This window comes from Pituophis catenifer, unplaced genomic scaffold, assembly GCF_029215685.1.
Source record: "Pituophis catenifer annectens isolate HBS135680 unplaced genomic scaffold, rPitCat1.0.hap2 SCAF_84, whole genome shotgun sequence".
NCBI lineage: Eukaryota > Metazoa > Chordata > Lepidosauria > Squamata > Colubridae > Pituophis > Pituophis catenifer.
Window position 1 is genome coordinate 50,001 of NW_027256964.1, and position 15,988 is coordinate 65,988.

At 46.6% G+C, this 15,988-nt stretch overlaps 1 protein-coding gene across 1 annotated transcript in view; it reads left to right on the top strand.

Annotated features, from left to right (window-relative positions):
- Positions 1-15,988, top strand: part of AJAP1 (adherens junctions associated protein 1) — a 48,038-nt gene that overhangs the window by 17,313 nt on the left and 14,737 nt on the right. The window contains exon 2 of the mRNA XM_070956563.1: positions 5,552-6,279. Coding sequence (XP_070812664.1) covers positions 5,552-6,279 — 728 coding nt within the window. The remainder of the gene's footprint in view (positions 1-5,551; positions 6,280-15,988) is intronic.

A 15,988-nucleotide genomic window follows, 5' to 3' on the forward strand; every position in this document is an offset into this window, starting at 1 on the left:
TCATTCCTTATCCTGGCGAACTCACCTTGAAAATCTACGGTTAATTTATCTACCGAGGTTCTCTTGGCCTTTGCAGAGAGGGAAAAATTAACAATAACGCACAAACGTAGGTAGTTGAGAATTGCGGCGTTCCCAATTGCTCTTCCCCGTCCTTCTTCCCAAGTTCTTCAGATGTCCCTTATCCAACCACAGTGACGGATGGGTCATCGGAGTCCCTTCCAGGGTCTGCCTGAATTGTCTTCCATACGGCAAGGACAATCGCCTTCAGCACACACTTCCCTCTATGCAGGGGGTCCTCGATTTAGAACGATTAGGGTTCAGGGGGGGCCTCGATGTGTTTTGGGAAGCTAGTTTGGTCTGCAGAGCCGCCTTCTTGGTTAGTTTGAAGCCCCGGGGCTGGTGAAACCGAGAAAATAGGTTGCCTCCGTCCGGTAAGCAGGTCAAGTACCCTCCAGGGGGCTTTGTTCAACGGCCATGCTCAGTTGACCTAGCAGGGAAGCATGTTGGCACCAGTTGTGTGTTCCTCCCGTTGCTGATCTCTCCCCTCCCTCACGGAAGGAGCCAAAGCTCCCCCGGCAACAATGGCCTCACCTGGCCCTTCGAAGCTGGCCAGATCCTGGTTTCTAGCCTTTTCATTGCTGGCGTCCTGGATGCAGAAATTGTATTGGAACAAGAGGGAAAACACCACTTCGCTTCGTCCCTCTCTCCCTCCGTCTGTTCCTTCCTTCCTTCCTTCCTTCCATCCATATTCCATCCACACCCTCCTTTCTTCCTCTCTGTTCTTTCTTTCCTTCCTTCTCTCTCTCTCTCCCTCCCTCTCCTTCTCCCCTTCTCTCTGTTTCCCTCCTTCCTTCCTTCATTTAGAGAGAGAGAGAGGAAGAGGAAGACTCCCTCTTCATTCTCTCTCTTTGTTCATTTCTTTCTTCTTCCCTCCCTCCCTCCCTCCTTTCCTTCTTCTCTCTTTCTCTCTCTCTGTTTGTCCTTCCGTCCTCCCCTCCCTCCCTCCCTTATGTTTTCTTTTTTCCTTTCCTTTCCTTTCCTTTCCTTTCCTTTCCTTTCCTTTCCTTTCCTTTCCTTTCCTTTCCTTTCCTTTCCTTTCCTCTCCTCTCCTCTCCTCTCCTTTCCTCGCCTCGCCTCGCCTCGCCTTGCCTTGCCTTTTCCCTTCCTTTCATCCCTCTCCTTCTTTCCTCTCTTTCTTCCCTTCCCTTCCCTTCCCTTGGTGACTTGGCCAAGCTTAGGAACCCATGAGGCTGAGTCTCATGTGGAAGCCGATCCCATTAGAGAGCCACCCGAAGGCTGACAGATCCCCCCTCCTCTGCCTCTCTTTTGATCTCCCAAAAAGCCCCCCTTGTGCTATGAAGGGGTAGAAAAATCACCGCAGTAGCTGGTTGTGTTCCTGGAGGACACAAGAAGGTAGGAACATGATGCTCTCCAAGCCAGAGCAATTTACAACAGAAAATTGTCTTCCGCACAACAAACCTTCATTTGTCTCTCCTCCTCTCGTTGTCGCTCTCTTTGCTCCCCGATTCCTCCGGATTTTGGCAGCCCTGCCTGGGAAAAAACAGAGGTTAACAATTCTACAGGTAGTCCTTGACTTACAAACAGCTCATTTAGTGACCGAAGGGCACTGGGGAAAAAAAAGTGACTTAGGACCAATTTTCCCACTTACGACCGTTTCAGCCTCCCCGTGGTCACGGGATCAAAATCCAGGCGCTTGGCAACTGATTCGTATTTATGACAGTCGCAGTGTCCCTGGGGTCGCCTGATCCCTTTTGGAGACCTTCTGATCAGCAAACTCAATGGGGGAAGCTGGATTCACTTAACAACGTTATTCCTCACTTAGCCACTGTTGGGGATTCACTTAACAACTGTGGCCTGAAAGGTCATAAAATGGAGCAAGACTCAGTGAGAGAGAGAGAGAGAGAGAGAGAGAGAGAGAGAGAGAGAGAGAGAGAGAGAGAGAGAGAGATGACTCTTGAGGTCTCCACTCGAAAAGTATCTCTGCTTTGCCAGCCAGTGCATCCAAAAAATTTCAAGATTAAAATTAAATTAAAAATAGAATTTCAAGTTTGATTTTCAAGCAGATTTGTCTTTTAAAGCCGAATGTTTGGCAGGTGCCGGCAGAGAGGAGGGACTTTTGCAGACGAAGGTGCTTCATTTCTCCTTCCGAGCTCTTGGAGGTGCCCGTCTCAGTCACCCCCAAAGAGTCTTTTGTGTGGTGGTGCGCTAGGATCAGCTCTGGGAACACACAATTGCCTCGTGTGTCTTGCAAAACGAGGAGTGCTGTGTTGCCTAGACAACGCCAACTCCCACACACGCCTGTTGTATGCCGAAACGCATCTTGTCACCATTCACACGTCCCTGCACACACTCGGACACCAACGCCAACTCTCCGGCTCACCAAAGGTTGTGGTGTCTCCTCAATGCGACCGTCTCCATCGGACGGGGCAGTCTGAGTGGTGGGAGGAAAGTGGTCATCTCCAATTGCCTGACCCAGATGTTGGGGGTCATCTTTTGCCAGATGAACACGGGGCTGGCCAGCCCCGATTTTGCAAAATGGTGGACAGAGGGTGACCTCAGGATGGGCCAGAAACTTTCAAAACTGGTCAGCAGATAAAATTCTCCAGGTTTCAGATCAGAGGCTCAAATCGGAGACAATCCAGACAATTTGATTTTAATTGATGGGACAGTTGGCTTCCTACCTCTATCATATATGTATCATCCATCTAGTGATAGATAAAGGGATATAGATAAATGATAGATAGAGAAGTAGAGAGGTAGGTAGATAAATGAGACAGCAGATAGACAAAGATAGATACAGAGTGAGAGACGAGAGAGAGAGAGAGAGAGAGAGAGAGAGAGAGAGAGAGAGAGAATGATAGATAGATAGAGAGAGGGATAGATAGGTAGATAAATAGGTAGGCAGACAGAGAAACAATAGAAAGTTAGCTAGATGACAGATATCTGTCTGCCTATCTACCTATCTATCTATCTATCATCTATCTCTTTCTCTTTCCTCTATCTGTCTATCTAGTCTATCTATATCTACCCTCTCTCATCTCTCCCTCTCTCTCTCTCTCTCTCTCGTCTGTCTATCTATCTATCTATCTATCTATCTATCTATCTATCTATCTATCCATTATCTATCTATATTTATCTATCTATCTATCCATCATCTATCTATCATCTACCTAACTACCTCTCTCTCATTCCATCTCTCTCTCTCAATTATCTCTCTCCTATCTATCTATCTATCTATCTATCTATCTATCTATCTATCTATCCATTATCTATCTATATTTATCTATCTATCTATCCATCATCTATCTATCATCTACCTAACTACCTCTCTCTCATTCCATCTCTCTCTCTCAATTATCTCTCTCCTATCTATCTATCTATCTATCTATCTATCTATCTATCTATCTATCTATCTATCCTAGCCAGGCTCTGCTGTTGAGGTCATCAAAGGACTTGCAAAACGGTGGGGGGAACTGAGGCACATCCGCAGGGAACTTGGGGGCCCCGCCAGGTGAAAGTCAGCACTTCAGGCTTCTGCAGAGCAGCTAAAACTGAGTCATGTTCTTAAAACTGGCTTGTCATTTATCACGGCTTGTCAAACTCCGATCCAAACCACATCTAACTTGCTTAATGCAGTTTGAAGATTTCTCTCCTGGGGGTGTGAGGCGAAAGGCGGGGGGCGGGAAAGCCACGCACCCACTCTAGCGCAGTTGTGAGATGCACACAATCACAACCCCAGCATCCTGCTTCTCTTGCAGCCACGGGGCAGCTTTCCCAGGAAGTCCTCGACTTATGACCCCAGGAGGAGGAGGAAAGGAAAGAAGGAAGGAAGGAAGGAAGGAAGGAAGGGGAGAGAAGGATAGAGGAAGGAAGGAAAGGAGAAAGGGAAAGGGAAAGAGAGAGAAAGAAAGAAAGAAAGAAAGAAAGAAAGAGAGAGAGAGAGAGAGAGAGAGAGAGAGAGAAAGAAAGAAAGAAAGAAAGAAAGAAAGAAAGAAAGAAAGAAAGAAAGAAAGAAAGAAAGAAAGAAAGAAAAAGAGGACGAGGCAGTAAGGAGATGAAGGGGAAGGAGAAAGAGGAGGAGGATGAGATGAAAGAGGAGGCAAAGGAGGAACAGTAGGAGAAAGAGAAGGACAAGGAAGAAGAGAAGGAGAAAGAGGAGGGGGAAGGAGAAGAGGAGGAGAAAGGGAGGAGGGTGAGATGAAGGAGGAGAAAGAAGAAAGAAGGAGTTGGAGGAGGAGGTAGAGGTAGAGGAGGAAGAGGAGAAGGAGGAAGAAGGAGGAGGAAGAGGAGGAGGAAGATGGTGTCACACAAACACCTACAACAAGAACAAAGCTCAGGGACCAGCAGTTTCTCCTCCGAAGAGTAACTCCCTCCTTCCTCCCCCCGCCTGCACCCCTTCAGGGGACGGTCAAAGCAAAGGGTCCTCATTTGGCCATTCAGTGCACACCCGGAGTTTGCGTTTACAGAGTCCTCCTCTTACAATTGCAACTGGAACCACAATTTCCCCGGCTAAGCGATGCCGGTTGTTACGTGGGACCTGCCCGTTTTTCCCACCAACATCCAGAAAGACAGAAAAACTCCCGGGCTCTCGGTTCAACTCCTAATTGCATGTATGTTTATAACGATTTGTGAAGACCCTCCCAAGATGTTCTTCCCATTTAACAAAGGTTTCTCTCTCTCCTCTGTTCCCCACCTACGTCGACAGGCCTGGTCCTCAGGTTCTAGAGCAAAAGCCCCGTTCAGAAGGAGCTGAACCTGTGGAGGAGTTGATTCTATCTCGGTCCATCTGTCTAGAACAGGTTCTCCTCCTTTCAATGAATGGTTTTATTTTAATGGACTTTATTTTACTCCGTCAAACGAAACACGAGCTGGAGGATGTGCAAGGGGCGAGAAGCACCGCTTGTTTCCAAAGGAACGTTGCTTGGTGCCCTTGGTGGAGCGTAAAGACGGAGAAGTGTAGGAGGAGGTCAGGAGACCTCATCACAGAGCCTTCTGTGGTGAGGATTCTCAGCTGTGCAATTTGTCAGAGTCGATCAAGAGTCAGTCATTAGACAGAAAATAGGAGTTGAAAGCCCACCCAAGGGTGACTCGGAGACAGTTCTGCTGAAACGATGAAGTTCTGGAGAAGGTGGAGGAGGTGGAACTTGGCAGAAGGCGAGGTTAGATGAAGGCTGGTCTGCAGGCATGAGGGTTGTGTGTTATAGTAACTAGTTCTAGCAGCTATGATTGTAGTAGGGGTTGTCAAAGGAACAGTAGATTGTAATTTAGAATATTCATATTCTACAATATGAAATAAGGATGTTCAAAGAGAAGAAAGATAGGGACACCAAGGGACCTACAGCAGGCTTAGAATCGAGTTGTGGTTGAGGAACATGCTTAATTTGGAACTTGGGTGAGAAGGGTTGGAAACCTGGTTGACCTTGATGCTGAGGGAAACATCGTCTGAGGTTCCTCCCCTGTCCTACAGCCATCTTGAGATGTTTGGATTCATGGACACCCGTATCTAACCCACTTCTCTCTCTGTCCTCAGGTCAGCTTCTCCTGTGCGAAGCCACGCTTGGATTTTAATAGCCATGTTTCGACTTGCCATGGAAGTCTCTTCTTGTGCATCGTTGGGCCGAGACCACCGGCACCAGTTTTTACAGAGACCCGCCCGTTGGTATGGATTCCCTCACCATCTTTTGTGGAGCTTTAGATACGGGCCGCAAGCCAGGAAACTTGGACTTCCAACCAGCCTTGACTACTTGGAACTCTCCAACGGGCAACGGCCCAACTTGTCCCATCTCAAAAGGTTGCACAATGTGGCGGACCTCTGGTGGGAAAGCCGGCGGACGCCATCGCTTGCCCACGTCAAAGCCAACCCTACGTTGACGGACAGGAGAAGCGTGTCCCAGGCTTACTTGAAACGGAGGAAAAGGTACCTCCGAGCCAATAGCAAGCCGACGATGGAGACGGAGGTCATCGTATGGGGATCCACCAGCCCCTTGGAAGCTCTGGAGACCAGCACCATCCCTGGGATTTACAATGGTCCTGCCACCTTGGTTTTCGAACGGGTGACCAGCATTATGACTACGACGACCACCGTCTCCACCACGACTATGGCTTCTACGACCGTACAGTTCAAAGGACTCAGCCCAGGGTTTGGGGCACCTAAGAATCACCCCATCAGCACGCTGCTGCCCCCTTCGACATCCGGGGGTAGCAGGAAAAAAGCAGAAGGTCCACCACCACCACCTAAAATACCAGGAGATACTTCAGGTAGGTGTCCTTCTTTTCTTGGTGCCTTCATGGATGTTCTTGGTGTCTTCTCCTTGGATGTTCTGTTTTCTATGGAGGAGCTAGGGGGACACTTGGTAGGCAGGGATGACATGGATGGGTGTCTCCATCTCACCTCTGATGTGACCCATGGTGCCTCAGCAGGCTGAGATCTCACCATCTTTGAGGTTTGAAGAGGTCAAATGGGGCTCCAGAACTTCTAAGAGGCCTTCTGCTCCCACCTCTAGCCTTAATGTTCACCTCAAGAGGTTTGGGCCACACCTCTTCTGGTGATATCCCTTGGATCATCTCCCCTGGACCTCCAGAAAATTGGTAAGCAAAGTCCCTGATCTTCTCAGACGTTGGCCATCCCCTCTGGAACCCGGTTCTTTCCAGCCACTGATTTGATGTGACTTTTCTGAAGTGATGCTTTTGTGAGTCCATCCGTAGCATGTTCTCCAAGCAGGGACATTTGTCCAGGGATGGCAACTCCGTCGGTTTTGGGTTTTCAATGTCGTTGGTGTGTCAATTTTGCTTTCTTTCTCTGGCTTGTTTCTGGGTGTTTTTTGGGTGAATTTGTCCATTTCAGTATTTTCTCCTTTTGATAAATCTGTCCATTTCAGGGATTTTTTTTTCTGTAGCTGGTTCTTTTTTTCTTCTTCTTTTTTCTTTGGGTGAAACTATCAATCTCAGTTTTTTTTCCCTCTGGCTGATTTTTTTTTTGGTTTGGTGAATCGATCAATTTCAGTTTCTTTCTGTGGTTTGTTGGTTTATTTTTTTGTTGGTTTGTTTTGGGGCACCTCTCAATTTCACTTCCTCGCAGTGTCTTATTTTCAAACAACCTCTTCCTTCAAAACGGCATCTTTGAGCTGCTTTGAGACTCAAACACAGATGTCCAGAAGTTGTGATTGCTCCAACAATGGAAGTTTTTAAAAAGAGACTGGACGACCATTTGTCGGAAATGGTAGAGGGGTTCCTGCCTAAGCAGGGGGTTGGACTAGAAGACCTCCGAGGTCCCTTCTGACTCTGTTCTATTTTAACCAAGGAGAGAAGCAACTTAGAACTAAGGAGAAATATCCTGACAGTGAGAACAATTAACCAATGGAACAGCTTGCCACCAGAAGTTTTAAAGAAGAGATTGGGCAACCATTTGTCTGGAATGGCGTAGGGCTTCCTCCCTGAGAAGGGGGTTGGACTAGAAGACCTCCGAGGTCCCTTCTGACTCTGTTCAGATCTGTGGTGGGTCAAACATTTCTGTCCACCCTCTTCCTTGTCTAATCTTAAATGCCTCCTGTCCTTGCAAAGAGTATTTCCCTAAGATAAACTTTGGGTCATTTTTGCACATAGTCCTTGATTTACAACTGTTCATTTAGTGAGATCATTGTAAGATCATTTGAACTTACAATGGCAGTGAAAAAATGACTTCTGTCCATTGTCCATACTTACGACCATTGCAGCGTCCCTGTGGCCACGGGAATCAAAATCCAGACTCATATTTATGACAGTCGCACGATCCCCTTTTGCAACCAAAGCCAACGGGGGGGGGGGGGGGGAAACCAGATTCAGTTAATAACCGTGCTACTTACTCAACAACTGCAGGAGATTCACGTAACAACGGCTGCAAGGAAAGGTCATAAAAGAGGGCAAAGCTCGCTTAATGACCGTCTCGCTTGGCGGTGGGAATTTTGGGCCCCACTGTGGTGGTAAGGCGAGGACTACTTGCAATTTTTTTTTAAAAAAAAAAATAAGATTCTCAAGTGGGGTTTTTTTTGGCTAATTAGCACACGGAGAGAAGCCGTTCTCCTTTCTAAGACTGATGGAAAGTTCGGCTCATGTACAATTTAGATAATTTTAATCCCAAATAAGAAGGAAAGGATTTTCCCACTGCTTCTAATAGCTTCTGTCGTGTAATCCACCCGTCCTCTGCCATTCTGCAGCCTTTCAAATTTTCATCCCTGTTGCAAAATCCAGACCCCCAAATCGAGTTGGAGAGTGGGGAAAAAAACCCCCACCCTTATCATTTTTTTTAAAGCAACATTTTCCTTTTGCCCACCGGGCAAACGGTCTGTGTTTTAAGACGTCCCGTTGTGGGGGGAAAAAATCTTTTCACCGGCTTAGAAAAGACAAAAGAAATAAGCTTTAAAAATAAATAAATAAATAAACTGATTTTATTTTGGCACCGGCTTCAAGGAACCGTTCAGGCCAGGGAGGCTGATGGAAGCTTGAGTGATCCCTAGTTTTGATCTGAGGAGCCTGCTGGGGATTTGAAGGGATTGGAATGGATCCATCAAGGCGGGGAATCAGCCGGGCCTTCCCAGTCATGGAATTTGGGCAGGGAACACGGGACGGCTTCCTCCCCAACCGCTTTGGCTCCACGGAGATGGAGAGGGAAGGCAGGGTCCCCCACCCCCCCACCCCCCCCCTTGGCTCCAATGTTGGTTTGGCCCCGTCAATCTGGAGGAGGCCAAAGCAACGAGAGGAAGGAAGGAAGGAGGGAGAGAAAAGGTGAAAATCCAGGCTGGGTCAAGAGGGATTTCCTTTCCTTTCCTTTCCTTTCCTTTCCTTTCCTTTCCTTTCCTTTCCTTTCCTTTCCTTTCCTTTCCTTTCCTTTCCTTTCCTTTCCTTTCCTTTCCTTTCCTTCCTTCCTTCCTTCCCTTTCCTTCTCTTCCCTCTTCCTCCTTTCCTTCCTTCCTTCCTTCCTTCCTTCCTTCCTTCCTTCCTTCCTTCCATCTTTCTCTCTCCATCCTTTCCTTTCCTTTCCTTTCCTTTCCTTTCCTTTCCTTTCCTTTCCTTTCCTTTCCTTTCCTTTCCTTTCCTTTCCTTTCCTTTCCTTTCCTTTCCTTTCCTCTCCTCTCCTCTCCTCTTTCTTTTCCTTTCCTCTTTCCTTCCCTTTCCTGTTTCCCTTCCATTTACCTCTTTCCTTCATTCCTTCCCCTCTCCTCCCTTCTCTTTCTTTCTTTCCCTTCCTCCCTCCCCTTCTCTTCTCCCTTCCTTCCCTTTCCTTCCTTTCTTCCTTTCCTTCCTACCTACCTATCTACCTACCTACCTAGAATGAAGTCTATTACAAGAAGCCCTCAACTTACAACTGGCCGCTTAGTGACTGTGGTGTTTACTTTACAACCGCTGTATTCGTCTAACGACCGCTGCAAAAAATAAGGGCATGGTCCCATGGTGACTCGCTTAATGACCAGCACAACTTAGGACCTCAATTCCTGGCTCTCCTATGGTCGTAAATCGAGGACTAACTGTCAATGCCTCGTTTCCAATTCCCCTCTTGAGAAAAACTTGGAGAACGTTGGTTCCTTGCAATGGGTACCAAGTCTTCGGGAGCTCGGTTGCCCCCGGCAACGCACATGGATGCACATGGAGGGGGGGGGAGGGCTGTTTCCACCCACACAGGTTCTGGCAGCGAAAATACCTGCGATTGTTTGGGATCATGAGAAAATGGCCTTTTTCCGTAGCTCCAAGGTAAGAGGACACAAAGTTCATAATGTTCTTCCTCAGGAAAAAACAAACATGGGAACATTTCCTAAGAGAATAACTAAGTTGGAAGGGACCTCGGAGGTCTTCTAGTCCAACCCCCTGCGCAAGGCAGGAGATTCGGCTTTCAACAGCTCCCCTTGCAGGGAGTCCTCGAACTCACAACCACTGACCGTGGTGGGTTTTTTTATTACCAAACGTTCTAGCACTGATGATGTTCCCTAGTTGGGTCATGAAACGTCTACAAGGAAACCACCAAGTTCAGAGAGCACCAAGGACGTTCCCCATCTCCTGCCGTTCGGGCAATTCCCAAAGTTGCTTCTCTCATGGTTTCCGTGTCCTCACCTCGCACTCAGCACCTCCTGTGCCGGCCTGCCACCTTTCTTCCTTGGCCAATGCCAAATTCCTGGCTAATGACGGCCTTCCCCTGGAGTTCTGCTTTCAGCACAAGTTAATCCAGCCGCTCAATAATAATGATGTCAGACAGATCCCAGGCCCCGCGGAGGAGGCTGCGGCCGGCAACATCTGCCCAAACAGCTGTTGAGTGGCCGCTCTTAATTGCTGGGGTCCAGTTTGGCCTTCAGCAAAGGCTTCTCGCCCTCCGTGACATCAGAAGGGTTTTTTTTTTGCAGAGATGCCCTTTTCTCTCCTGCAGGCTCTGCTGGAGTAGGAGATTTGAGGGACCCTGGCACCCTTCCTTCCTTCCTTCCTTCCTTCCTTCCTTCCTTCCTTCCTTTCTTCCCTCCCTCCTTCCTTTTTTCCCTCCTTCCTTCCCTCCTTCCTTCCCTCCTTCCTTCCTTCCTTCCTTCTTTCCCTTTCTCTTCTCTTCCCTTCCCTTCCCTTCTCTTTCTCTCCTCTTCCTCCCCTCCTTTCCTCCCTCCCTCCTGCCTTCCCTCCTTTCCTCCCTAGGAGACACAAGAGGAGGGATCTGACAGCTTTGAGACCATTCCAACAATGTTCTCATGTTGTTTGTGAAGCTTAAATGTGCCTTCACAACTTTCCCAGTGTGACCTTCATCTGTTCACACACAATAGGTCTGTTAGGATCTGTCCACCCACCCACCCAATCCAACCAACCAACAACCCAACCAACTATTTTCATAAAGAGTGGATCTTCCATCTCTGGAGACTTTCAAGAAGGTGGACATCCACCTCTCCTGGATGGTTGACTGGTGACATGGTTTGACATGGTTTGGTGGTTCCTCTTGACGTCACCCAAGATCCCCTTTGCTTCTGGAGCAGTTGCCTCTCACAGTGGGTTGAGGCCACCAAGCTGGCCCACCCAACGAGAAAGCCCCCCTCCCCCATGCCTCCTGAAGGTCGCTGAAGGGCCTTCTTCACACCACCCATGGAGAAGACTTCCGTCAACAAAATTGCCTAGCTCACCTCTGCTAGCGCCTCTCAGTTGTGTGTGTGGGTGTGTTTGCATGTTTGTGCACCTTCCTGGGGAAATCCATTATGGGAGAAGTAATTAATAATTTCTTCTGCTGAGCGAGCAGAAGCTCTTCTGTCATTTTTACTCATCTGCTCGGAGTTTCTTGTGTTCCGTTTTCCATTTCCAAAGCGGTGGGGAAGGAAAGAGCCATTCAACAGGAGCCGCAGGAGAGAAATATTCTTATTAATAAAAGCAGCGAGGAGTCATCTCCACCTTCTCTATGAAGGTAAGGTGGACAACCTTGCTTGGGGATTTCTGCGTTTCTCTGGGCTGATTGGAGTCGGCAGACGTCATGTCTTTTTGCTAGCTGCCATAACCGTCCCTCAAACCCTGCTGAGATCGGGGACCAAAACAAGGGGACTGCAGACCTAACAGCAAGGCCCACGGAGGATGGTCTTCTTCTGATGTTCTGCCGATGAGAAGAAGACTTTGCTGGAGAGAAGCTCAACCCAACCAGAGAGTAATTCGTTAGCCACTCATCAATCTGGTAGACGTGCCAAACCAAGGTGAAGTTCCACCTGAATGATGAGAAGAAGGCTTCTCATCAGCAGAACATCAGAAGACGACGATCCTTCATGGTTCTTGGGTCGCCTGAATGATGAGAAGAAGGTAACACAAGAACCATGAAGGATAGTCTTCTTCTGATGTTCTGCTGACGAGAAGCCTAGATGACATTCAATTGTATTTGGAAGGAGTTATGATTGGAGATTTCTATTCTATTCTGTTCTGTTCTGTTCTGTTCTGTTCTGTTCTGTTCTGTTCTGTTCTATTATCCTATCCTATCCTATCTTACCCTACCCTACCCTACCCTACCCTATCCTATTATTATGTATTTTATTCTGCTATTCTGTCCTGTCCTGTCCTGTCCTGTCCTGTCCTGTCCTGTCCTGTCCTGTCCTGTCCTGTCCTATCCTATCCTATCCTATCCTATCCTATCCTATCCTATCCTATCCTATCCTATCCTATTATATATTTTATTCTGCTATCCTATCCTATCTTATCTTATCTTATCTTATCTTATCTTATCTTATCTTATCTTATCTTATCTTATCTTATCTTATCTTATCTTATCCTATCCTATCCTATCCTATCCTATACAAATCAAATAAAACATAAAACATCCTATCCTATCCTATCCTATCCTATCCTATCCTATCCTATCCAAATCAAATAAAACATAAAACATCCTATCCTATCCTATCCTATCCTATCCTATCCTATCCTATCCTATCCTATCCTATCCTATCCTATCCTATCCTATTATTATGTATTTTATTCTGCTATTCTATCCTATCCTATCCTATCCTATCCTATCCTATCCTATCCTATCCTATCCTATCCTATCCTATCCAAATCAAATAAAACATAAAACATCCTATCCTATCCTATCCTATCCTATCCTATCCTATCCTATCCTATCCTATCCTATTATTATGTATTTTATTCTGCTATTCTATCCTATCCTATCCTATCCTATCCTATCCTATCCTATCCTATCCTATCCTATCCTATCCTATCCTATCCTATCCTATCCTATCCTATCCTATCCAAATCAAATAAAACATAAAACATCCTATCCTATCCTATCCTATCCTATCCTATCCTATCCTATCCTATCCTATCCTATCCTATCCTATTATTATGTATTTTATTCTGCTATCCTATCCTATCCTATCCTATACAAATCAAATAAAACATAAAACATCCTATCCTATCCTATCCTATCCTATTATTATGTATTTTATTCTGCTATCCTATCCTATCCTATCCTATCCTATCCTATCCTATCCTATCCTATCCTATCCCGTTCATTTTCTACCTTACCCTATTCTCCTATTTTAAGTCAAATTTAGCTTAAGAACGCAGCCTTACACTTCTCAAACAGGTAGAGGCTCCAAACACCAGGCTACCCATCCTGGTTAGAGCATTTTAATATCTCAGAGGGCAGATTCAAGGCAATTGCGTAATAAGAGCCTGGGAAAACATTCCGTGGCCTTCTCCGGATCAGTCCAGCTTTTACACCGAGTCTCTCGGTTTAATTATAGCCGTTCTTTTTTGACGCATCCGTGAGTTTTATCCTTATTTTCTCCTCTCCAACCCAGCTGTCCTTCTCTCCTGTAAAATCCCCGGCGTTTGTTAGGAGAGCTGTATCAAATTCGATAATGTCGCAGATCCGATGGGGAAGGCCATCTTGGTTAAGGCGTGATCTAATTCCCCATCAACGCGGGCGTAATTTTCTTTAATTATGCCATCAGTGTTTGGGTTTGGAGGGAGCCTTACTTATTTATCTCTTGCCGGTCAGCGCCTGTAATAAAACTTGATTGATTGAGCCGGATTGTTGGCTGAATATTAAATCCGGAATATCTCAACAAGCCAGGATATCTTCAGCAGCAGCTGTCAGGGAGCAAAATCGCGCCTCTTTCACCAGCTTTCTTCATTTTTCTTTGGGCTTTTTTTTTTTTTTTTTTTTTGGCCTAATCCTTCTGCATTTTGATGTGCTTGAGATGGGGGCACGGAGGCTGGCTGTGTAGTTCGCCCTTCGCGCCAACTGAGCTTGGCGCGAGTGTGTTGCTCAACAACCCGATCGGGGAGCAGATGGCCTGGAGAGGAAAGCAGGTTGGTGATTCACACCAGCCATGCTTCGCTCCAAAAGCCGTTGGCTTCCCTTCAACGTGGTGGTGGATCAACTATCCGTCTTCTCCCTTGGTTCAGAATGACAGAGGTGGAAGGGACCTCAGAGGTCTTCTAGAGCAACCCCCTGCTCAGGCAGGAGACCCTGGACCATTTCAATCAATCAATCAATCAATCAATCAATCAATCAATCAGAACAGAGCTGGAAGGGACCGTGAAGATCTTCTAGTCCAACCCCCTGCTCTATCTATCTATCTATCTATCTATCTATCTATCTATCTATCTATCTATCTATCTATCAGAATAGAGGTGGAAGGGACCTTGGAGGTCTTCTAGAGAAACCTCCTGCTCAGGTAGGAGACCCTGGACCATTTCAATCAATCAATCAATCAATCAATCAATCAATCAATCAATCAATCAGAACAGAGCTGGAAGGGACCTTGAAGATCTTCTAGTCCAACCCCCTGCTCAGGCAGGAAACCCTTGACCATTCCAGACCGATGACTGTCCAGTCTCTTCTTGAAGACCTCCAGTGATGGAACTTCTACAACTTCTGGAGATAACTTCTCTTCCACCAATAAATTATTTTCACCGTCATTTCTCTTTAGTTCAGACACTCAGCAACTGGTTCGCATTTGTGACGGTCACAGCATCCTTCTCCAGACGGAGGCTCCTCCTGACCTTGACCGATAAGAAGAATCCTACTTTGTCTCAATACAAACCCTCAATTAAATCCCCCCCTCCTACTTTCCCAGACAGGAGAAGGTGGCCGCTTGGAAGCTTCTGTCCTAATATGGCTTCCAAAGCTGTCAATCCCAGGGTCACGTGACACCCCCCCCCCCCTTTGGCGACCTTCCGATAACCTGAATTCATGGGGAAGCCGGATTCACTTCACAAGCGTGCTGTTGTCCCTAACTTAACAACGGCAGTGGTTCACTTAACAACGGTGGCCAGAAATGGCCATAAAACGGGGCAAAACTCACTTGGCAATTGTCTGGAGCAGCAATGGACATTTTGACTTCAATTGTGGTCATAAGTCAAGGACTACCTTCTATATTTGAATGGCGTCTCTCCGGCCTTGGCTGGAACATTCGTCCGCTTTGACCAGCCAGTGAAAAAAACAAAACAAAACCACATTTATTCCTTTTTTTTTTTTGTGATTTACACCCGGAGTGTCGGTGAATTAAGGCCAGCTCTGTTGCGTCTCCTTTTGTGTTATCTGCCCCACCTCCGAAGGCCATCGCTTGCCTCCTAATTACCCCTTAATTAAGCATGCTGACCCATTGCTCAGCATTTCTCCCCTAATTGCTTTGGCTATTATTCACCCTCCGCCACAGAGAATTTCTGCCGTCTGAACGCGATTTCTGTGGGAGCCAGATCAGGCCAGCAGGTTTTAAACGCAGCCGTCCAAGCTGAGAATTATTTGGGAAAAACACGAAGGCCTCTTTTCCAAGCCGGCTTGCAAAGGAACCACTTCAACACCAGAGGGTTGCAAGCCGACAACCGAGACAGGAAGTCGTTGCATTCAAAATCTGCCTCTGGGTTGACCTGTGACAGGTCATCCTCGACTTATGACCGCAAAGGGGCCCCAAATTTATGTTGCTAAGCGAGACATTCATCAAGTGAGTTTTTGCTGCATTCGATGACCTCTCTCTTGACTGAAGTCTATTGTCTACTCTGTTATTCTGTTATTATGTCTCTTATCCGTTATACCTTCTTCCTTTCTTTCTTAACAGCCCATAATCTTTCTTTCTTTTTCCTTTGTTTAAAAAAAGGGGGAAAAATAAATACACACACACACACACAAATATATATAGGCTGTTTTCAAGAGGAGAAGAAGAGGCGAAATAGCTGTGAAATCTTCCATTATTTTTATAGCCCCTGTCAGTTTGATATAGGAACCTGGCAGGCAGCAGGCTGGAGGGGAAATAATGAAATAAAATGAAGCCGAGGAAATTTCAAAAAGATTGGAAAAAAAAGGAGGAGAACTAATATATATCGTCCCAAGGAAACTCCAGGGGCCTTGGTGAATTGAAGGACAAAAGAATTTGATAGAAGATTTGGAGCTTGGGGGGGTGGAAGGAGGGGTCCCTGGTGCTCTCTGGCCTTCCTTCTTTTCATGCAGACATTTCATGACCCACCTAGGTAACATCATCAGTGCTAGAAG